At 34.5% G+C, this 8578-nt stretch overlaps 1 protein-coding gene across 1 annotated transcript; it reads left to right on the top strand.

The window, feature by feature from the left end:
• Positions 1-1238: 1238 nt before the first annotated feature.
• LOC131837840 (olfactory receptor 6C2-like) lies at positions 1239-2177 on the top strand. Its single transcript, XM_059183505.1, is given in 1 exon segment — positions 1239-2177. A coding segment is annotated over 1 exon segment (939 nt).
• The last annotated feature ends 6401 nt before the right edge of the window (positions 2178-8578 follow it).

The following is an 8578-nucleotide window of genomic DNA, read 5'->3' as shown; positions in this document are numbered from 1 at the left end:
ATGAGGAAGTGGTGATGCAACATGGAGGCTTAAGTGGGTAGAAGAAGAATAAATAAAACAAGATGGGATTGGGAGGGAGACAAACCATAAGTGACTCTTAATCTCACGAAACAAACTGAGGGTTGCCGGGGGGAGGGGGTTTGGGAGAAGGGGGTGGGATTATGGACATTGGGGAGGGTATGTGATTTGGTGAGTGCTATGAAGTGTGTAAACCTGGTGATTCACAGACCTGTACCCCTGGGGATAAAAATATATGTTTATAAAAAATAAAAAATTAAAAAATAAATAAATAAAAAAAAAAATTCAACATAACTACATAAGATGATCAATATAAAATACTAGCTAAACATCTGTCCAAACCCATAGAATGTACAAGAGTGAACCGTGATATAAATTATGGACTCTGGGGGTGCCTGGGTGGCTCAGTGGGTTAAGCCTCTGCCTTCGGCTCAGGTCATGATCTCAGGGTCCTGGGATCAAGCCCCGAGTCAGGCTCTCTGTTCAGCAGGGAGCCTGTTACCGTCCCCCACTGCCCCGCCTGCCTTTTTGCCTACTTGTGCTCTCTCTCTAATTAAAAAATAAAAATAAAAAAAAATTTTTAATAAATTACGGACTCTGATGTGTTAATGAATGTTCATCATTTGTAACAAAAGTAACTCTCTGATGGGGGGTGTTGATAACACAGGAGGCTATGCATTTGTAAAGACAGGAGGTATATGGGATATCTCTGTACCTTCCCCTCATTTTGCTTTGATCCTTTGAGTGCTCTGAAAAATTTAAGTTTTAATTTTAAAACATACCAAAAATACTAATTAACAGATCCTTCTTAATTTTGAAAATGGACCATTTCAGTACGGTGTGGAAAAACAAAAGAAAATAAGGATGGTGGGGCAGGGTGGTCAAAAACTGACACAACTGTCTCCAGGATAAGGACAAGTAAAATCTGTACCACAAGGCAATATTGCTGAAAAACTGCAAACCAGACATAGGATTTACATTTTGTTTTGTTTTCTTTTTAACACTTCTGTAAATATGCTTTCTAGTTAGAGAGTTATAAGCACAAGATCCATACTAGATATTTCCTATAGATGTCTCTGTGTTAACAAATGAAATTAAGTAAAAGAAGAAAAGTGCATGTGAGCAGGCTTGCCAGGATTTTTCCTGCAGTTTCTAATACTAGCTTCTTATGACACTTCTCTCTCCAGATAGAATCCCTCTTGACCTGGTGCAAGGCAGTGATGAGAAATCATACAGCGGTAACAACATTTATCCTGCTGGGATTGACAGATGACCCCAAAATACAAGTTCTGCTTTTTGTATTTTTGTTTCTCACCTACATGTTGAGTGTGACCGGAAACCTCATCATTATCACCCTCACACTTTTGGAATCCCATCTTAAAACCCCCATGTATTTTCTCCTCTGAAATTTCTCTTTCTTAGAAGTCTCATTCACCACTGTCTGTATTCCCAGATTCCTGTATACTATGACAACTGGAGATAATACCATTACCTATAATGCTTGTGCCACCCAATTATTTTTTGTTGTCCTCTTTGGAGCAACAGAATTTTTTCTCCTTGCCGCCATGTCCTATGATCGCTATGTGGCCATTTGTAAGCCCCTACATTACACAACCATCATGAACAGCAGAGTCTGCACTACCCTTGTTCTTGGCTGTTGGTTTGCAAGCCTGTTAATCATCCTCCCACCTCTTGGCATGGGCCTCCAGCTGGAATTCTGTGACTCCAATGTGATTGATCATTTTGGCTGTGATGCATCTCCTATTTTACAGATAACCTGCTCAGACACAGTGTTAATAGAGAGAATTGTTTTGAGTTTTGCCATGCTGACACTCATTGTTACCTTAGTGTGTGTGGTCCTCTCCTATACCTACATCATTAAGACCATTCTAAGATTCCCTTCTGCCCAACAGAAGAAAAAGGCCTTTTCCACCTGCTCTTCCCATATGATTGTGGTTTCCATCACTTATGGCAGCTGTATCTTCATCTACATCAAACCTTCAGCAAAGGAAGGAGTAGCGATTAATAAAGTAGTGTCTGTGCTCACTACTTCAGTGGCCCCTTTGCTTAATCCGTTCATTTATACACTTCGAAACAAACAAGTGAAAGATGCCTTCAAAGACACAGTAAAGCGCATTGTATTTTTCACAAAGAAGTAAGAGACCATTGATGTTTTTTGAGGTTAAGTTAAATTAAATTTCAATCACAATAGCCCATGAGCCACATTCATGAATTTGCCAAATAAGTGGTTTAAGTTAACTGAATTTTTTCCTTTAAGCCAATTTACCCACAGAAATATTTCTACTGCCCATTCTGGAGATTTTTTTGTGTTCTATCTCGTGAAATACAGTATGACTACATAAGAGAAAGAATAAGACCTCCAAGTACTGAATGTGTTTTACTGACATTGCCATTGATGGTGCTTAAACATAGACTCAAAGAGAACAAGACTGAATTTAGGGGTAGAACAACTAAGTCCTGCATAGATAACTTCAATATCTAGACTTAATTTAAGAAGAATGTTAAGGAGCAATTGGCGATATAGGTGAAGGGGGTCAGGTGAATGGTGGTAGATGGTAACTAGATTTGTGGTGGTGATCCCTTTGTAACATATACAGATGCCTAGCATAATGCTGTATATCTGAACTTATATAATGCTATACACCAATTTTACCTCAATATTTTTTTAAAAGTATGTTAGAGACTAGGAGTCCTAGTCAAAACATCAAAAATGTTACTAAATTGAGAAGGAACATCTGGTTAGTGCAGACTGACTACTGAAGATAAAATTCAGATATAGTATGAAAAAAATAATAAGACTTAGAAAAAAGGGAGAAACATGGGGAAAGAAATAACAGTCATTCAGGAAACTTGGACCAAATAATTGGAATTTTTTCTATTAAATGGCAGAAACATTAATTGTAAAAGTAAAGTTGTGTGCTTTCATAGTACATATGCAACCATTATCTATGCTTATTTTTTTTTAAATTTTTTATTTCTTTTCAGCATAACAGTATTCATTGTTTTTGCACCACACCCAGTGCTCCATGCAATCCATGCCCTCTCTAATACCCACCCCCTGGTTCCCCCAACCTCCCAGCCCACCGCCCCTTCAAAACCCGCAGATTGTTTTTCAGAGTCCATAGTCTCTCATGGTTCACCTCCCCTTCCAATTTCCCTCAACTCCCTTCTCCTCTCCATCTCCCTTTGTCCTCCATGTTATTTGTTATGCTCCACAAATAAGTGAAACCATATAATAACTGACTCTCTCTGCTTGACTTAATTCACTCAGCATCATCTCTTCCAGTCCATCCATGTTGCTACAAAAGTTGGGTATTCATTCTTTCTCATAAAGGCATAATAGTCCATAGTGTATATGCTTATTAAACATCATCCAGTTGCTCAAATGTATTTTTCATTCTGTATTCTTTATTGTTAATTGTTCATACAAGGTAATGACCCTCATATAAGTTTCTTTTATACTTCAAAAATATTCAGGGAAAATAGAAATCTGTTCTCCAAGGCCTTTATTCTTTTTTCCATTTAAAATTTCTTTTTTTTTTTTTTTTTTAATGAAACAAGATGGGATCGGCAGGGAGACAAACCATAAGAGACTCTTAATCTCACAAAACAAACTGAGGGATGTGGGACGGGGGTGGTTAGGTTATGGACATTGGGGAAGGTGTGTGCTATGGTGAGTGCTGGGAGGTGTGTAAGCCTGACGATTCACAGACCTATACCCCTGGGGCTGATAATACATTATATGTTAATAAAAAATAAAAAAATATTTAAAACAAATAAATAAAATTTCTTTTTTTTATTTAAAATTTCTAAAAAACCTTAAAATCCTACTACGTGTTCACCAGCTTCTCTTCTGATAATTAATTTAAGCATGCATCTATATGTGGTATGTATTTATTTAGTAGCTGGATTGATCACTTCACCTGAACTGTGAATCCTTAGCAAGCAGAGTTTGTCTAGGAATCCCATCACTTACTTTGAATGGTGACAAGAAAATTAAGAATAGTATAGATTCAAAAAGAAATATCCTCCCTAATTTCCCATTCAAACACCAAGTGCATCTGGTTAAATCCAACACTGGAAATTAAGTAGGTTGATGAAAGGTAATCCTCTACCTCTAATTTGGATACTAAGATAGTCTCCTCCTCACTTACTCCATAAGAGGAAATGGAAAAGGATTGCATTGTGTCGGGTCTTTGGAGCTGGAGGTAGTGCATCAAATAACAGGTCACAATTTGACCCAACTCCAGTTCCTAAACATAACTTAATATATTACTGAAATTGATCATGGCTTTTCACTTGTCCTAGCTTCAACAATGAAAATACTCAGAACTTTTTTGAACTTTGTCAAATTTACAACTTTGTTGAAACTTAATTTTGTGTACATTGACATGGAAGGGACAAATATTTGCACCAGTCTGCTCTCTCTCAGCTCTTCTTCTAGGTCCCCTATTTCAGTCATTTGGTGTTCTCAGTTTCCTCCATCAAAAAGTTCTTATTTATGTCTCAAAAATAAAAAGTTAACACATCTCATATTCCTGTTATACATCTAATCTGAAATTATATCTCATATACCAGAATTATCTTAACAACTACCTACTGATAACCTATTTCTAATCTCTTATCTGAATTAGTCAGCCTAAGCAATATCACAATATATATTTTCCTAAAACACTATTTTAATTAGTGTGCTTCTTGCTTTAAATCTTCTAGAGCCTTTAGTTCTTTATTTTGAAACTCATTCTCTTAGCAATCCGGAGTAGCCAAACTATGTTCATAGATGCCATCTATGTTCAACCTCACTAATCCAAACATTTCCCACAACCCTCAGCATTAACTTTAATCCAAAATATAAGCTTTTCACAGGATAATCACTTACATAAAATATCCTTCATTTTTCCCCTAGTCAAACTTGATTATACACCATTCAAACTTAAGTGATTTTTTAAAGGCCCAGCTCAAATTCATCTTCCATTTTCCTCCTTTCATCCTTTCTTCCCGAAATGATTTTCTATTTCCATATGCCCCATAAGAATTCTTGTTAACTTCACATATTTTGTCATTATTCCCCAACTAGTTTGCATTATGTTCTATGTGTTTTATCTTGTCTCTATAATTCTTGAAGGGCAAATAAATATCTTTGACAAAGGAAGTATTTTAAATTTTTTTTATAAATGTCAGTTTATCACCTCTACACTAGGCATCAGTTGTACAGATATGACTGCCTAACCTGAACTCTTTTTATAACAAGTGTCATATAGTTCACTAATATATGACACTGAATGCTTTTAATATTTATAATTTATTTCCTCACTGTTTGCCTTAACTTTGTTCCAACAATTCTAATGAAACCACATTCTCCCTTCCTGATTAGACATAGTCTGATCTGGCATCAAACCACACACTACAGTTGCTCACACTATTTCTTTTACTTCCATCCAAGACCTGTCCTCATTTTTTCATTTATTCATTTAACAATTACTGGGTAACTACTATGTGCCAGGTACTCTTTATGAACAGAGGGACACGGTTTCTGGACTCATGGAACTTGTATTCCACCCTCAAGAAAGAAAAAGATGATGCTTATATGTAAACAGAACCTCCCAGGTTCAGTCCTTCCCTTGGTCTCTCAGAACCCTTCTTTAAGCATGGGCTTCTTCAAAAATAAAAATAAATACAATCACATTAATGAGGTATGTCCAAGAACAGAGAAAGAAACTGAGAGAGCTTCCAATGGCCAAAGTTGGAACAATTTGGGTAACACAACAAATAATATAGTAGTAGATTATAACCCAAAGAATAAAATGAATATCTAAGAATTGTAGTGATATAAATAAATGATTTTTATATATAATCATATATATTTATTATTATATAATATATAATAATTTCATTTATTAATTATAATATAATATATAATAATTTAATTTATTATTAATAATAAAATTAATAAATTTATAAATTGTAAAAATAATAAGTGATGAATTAAAATTAATTTTTAATAATTAATAAAAATTATTTATATTATTATATAATATATAATTTAGTTTAATAAATTATTATATAATAATGTAATTTTTATATAATATATTATTATATATAATAATAAATTAATAAATGAGGGAGAAGAGACAAATCTCCTCTGTAGAAGTATTCCTAATAAATTATGTAGACTCCATCCTAAAGAAAGGGAAAACTTTACAACAGAAAAACAGACAATGTCTCAGTCAGGTGATCAAGATCAATAGCAATAGTTAAGTCATTTTGACAGTATGTATCTTTGACATGATGTGATAAAAATACCACTTTACTTCTGTTGTCTTCTTCCCAATAGCATCAGATGAATTCCAATAGTGGGGCATTCTATGGAAATATCTGATCAATAATCTTCAAAATGGTTAAGGTCTCCAAATATAAGGAAAGTCTGAGAAACAGTTACAGTCAAGAGGAGCCAAAGATAATCTAACAACTATAGTAATATAACAGAAGATAATAGAAACAACTAAGATAATATAACAATAAAATATGATATCCTAAATGGAATAGTGGAATAGAAAAAAGATTTTGAAAGGTGAAAACAAAAAATCTGAGTAATTATTAAGTATAGATTTTACTTAATAATAATGTATCAGTATTGGTTTATTATTAATTGTAACAAATGCATTGTATTAATGTGAGGTGTTAATAATAGGGGAAACTGGGCAAATCATATATAGGAAACACCTACACTACCAACTCAATTTTTCTGTAAGTCTAAAACTGTTCTAAAAAAAAAATAAAAATGTCTATTAAAAAGTAAATACTGTCCTCAAGTTAAATGACACCTGTTTTCTTCATGCTGAAAAAATGTACAGCTGCTTAAGTGATGGATTTGAAAGAAAATTTTAATATCTCTCTTGCAGGCTACTGAACACAAAGATGCCATTCACCTCATTGTTTGTTTTCTCTCATTCTTTTCTTTAGCCTGCTGATGACCTGTGTTTGATCTCCCATTGCAACTTCCTCACCATCCTCACCAGTCCCTCTGGGATGACCTCTCTTAAACATCTCTTTAACTTTTGTTCTTAAAGATGGCAACAAAGGATCTTTATTAGCCTCTCAGAACCAGGACCCCCACGGACATATTGTTTGTCAGCATAATTGATCCCAAAGTGGATCCTCTGAAGAGAGAAAAAAATTTAAAAAAAAAAAAAAAAAAAACCTCCAAAAAGAAATCCCAAAAGCTAATGTCTCTTATTCAGGTCATCACTTCTCCTAAGAAGAGAAAGAGTTCTAGGAATTCTCTGGCCTTCAACACAAGTCTTGTATATAATTTAATAAATGTTTGAGTGTATGTCCAACATCTTGCTGTGCAGTATACAGAATACAGCAAAGTAAATCTGCCCCCAGTACAGCAAAACAGTATGTAAAATATACAGCCATGAAAAGTTGACCGAACAAGAAATACATGAGGCAACATACACTCAAGTCCCACATAAGAGACACAGATCATGTGTGCTTACAACACAGAAGAGAGTTCCCTGTGGTCAAAGGAAATAGTAATGGCATTTATACTATTTACTAGGTGCCAAGCATCATTCTAAGATATATATAGTAATAATAGACTAAAATCCCTATATATTATATCTTATTATCATCCATATATTATTAATTATTATTAACAAACTACCATTATCATTCCTGTATTGCAAATAAGGGAACTCAAGCACAGAACCTGACACACACAGCTAGTATATAGAAAAGCTAAGATTTGAACCCAGGTAATCTGGATCCAGAGTCCATATAAGACCAGAACACAATACTGCTACCCATCTAGCAGGCCCCATGAGAAGAGAGAGTGCTCCTTAGATCCAGAAAAAAAACTTAGAAATGTAAAAAGTAAACAAAGAGCATTTCTTACCAAAAAAGAAAAAAAAAATGCTGGATTAAACAAATTAATAAGAATGTGCTTCAAAACTCTAGCATAAATTTTTCTATCTAAGCAAAATACTTAAAGTAAATATAAGAATTAGAACTAGTTAGTAGTATTTACTGACTAAGTGAGAAGAAAACAAAGTCTAAGTCACTTGTAGAGTTTAATCTAGATGACTGGAAATACAATGCTCTTGACACAAATGGACAATGTGGAGAATCATTTTTTTTTAAAGATTTTATTTATTTATTTATTTGACAGACAAAGATCACAAGTAGTCAGAGGAGGCAGGAAGAGAGAGGAGGAAACAGGCTCCCTGCTGAGCAGAGAGTCCGATGTGGGGCTCGATCCCAGGACCCTGGAATCATGACCTAAGCTGAAATCAGAGGCTTTAACCCACTGAGCCACCCAGGTGCCCCAACAATGTGGAGAATCTTAGACCCTCCAATTTCACACTTCTTCAAAATTGTTTTGTGTATCTAGGGCCTTTGTTTTTATGTATGAATTTTAAAATCCAGCTTGTTAAATTCTCCTTGAAAAGACACCCTGTTAGAATTTTGATTGGGACTGTGATGACTCCACATATCAATTTGGGGAAGATTGTAATCCTAACACTATTAAGTCTTC

The sequence above is a fragment of the Mustela lutreola genome, chromosome 8 (assembly GCF_030435805.1).
Source record: "Mustela lutreola isolate mMusLut2 chromosome 8, mMusLut2.pri, whole genome shotgun sequence".
In the NCBI taxonomy this organism is placed as follows: Eukaryota; Metazoa; Chordata; class Mammalia; order Carnivora; family Mustelidae; genus Mustela; species Mustela lutreola.
The sequence above is the reverse complement of the archived record's forward strand: the minus strand, read 5'-3'. Positions and strand labels throughout refer to the sequence as shown.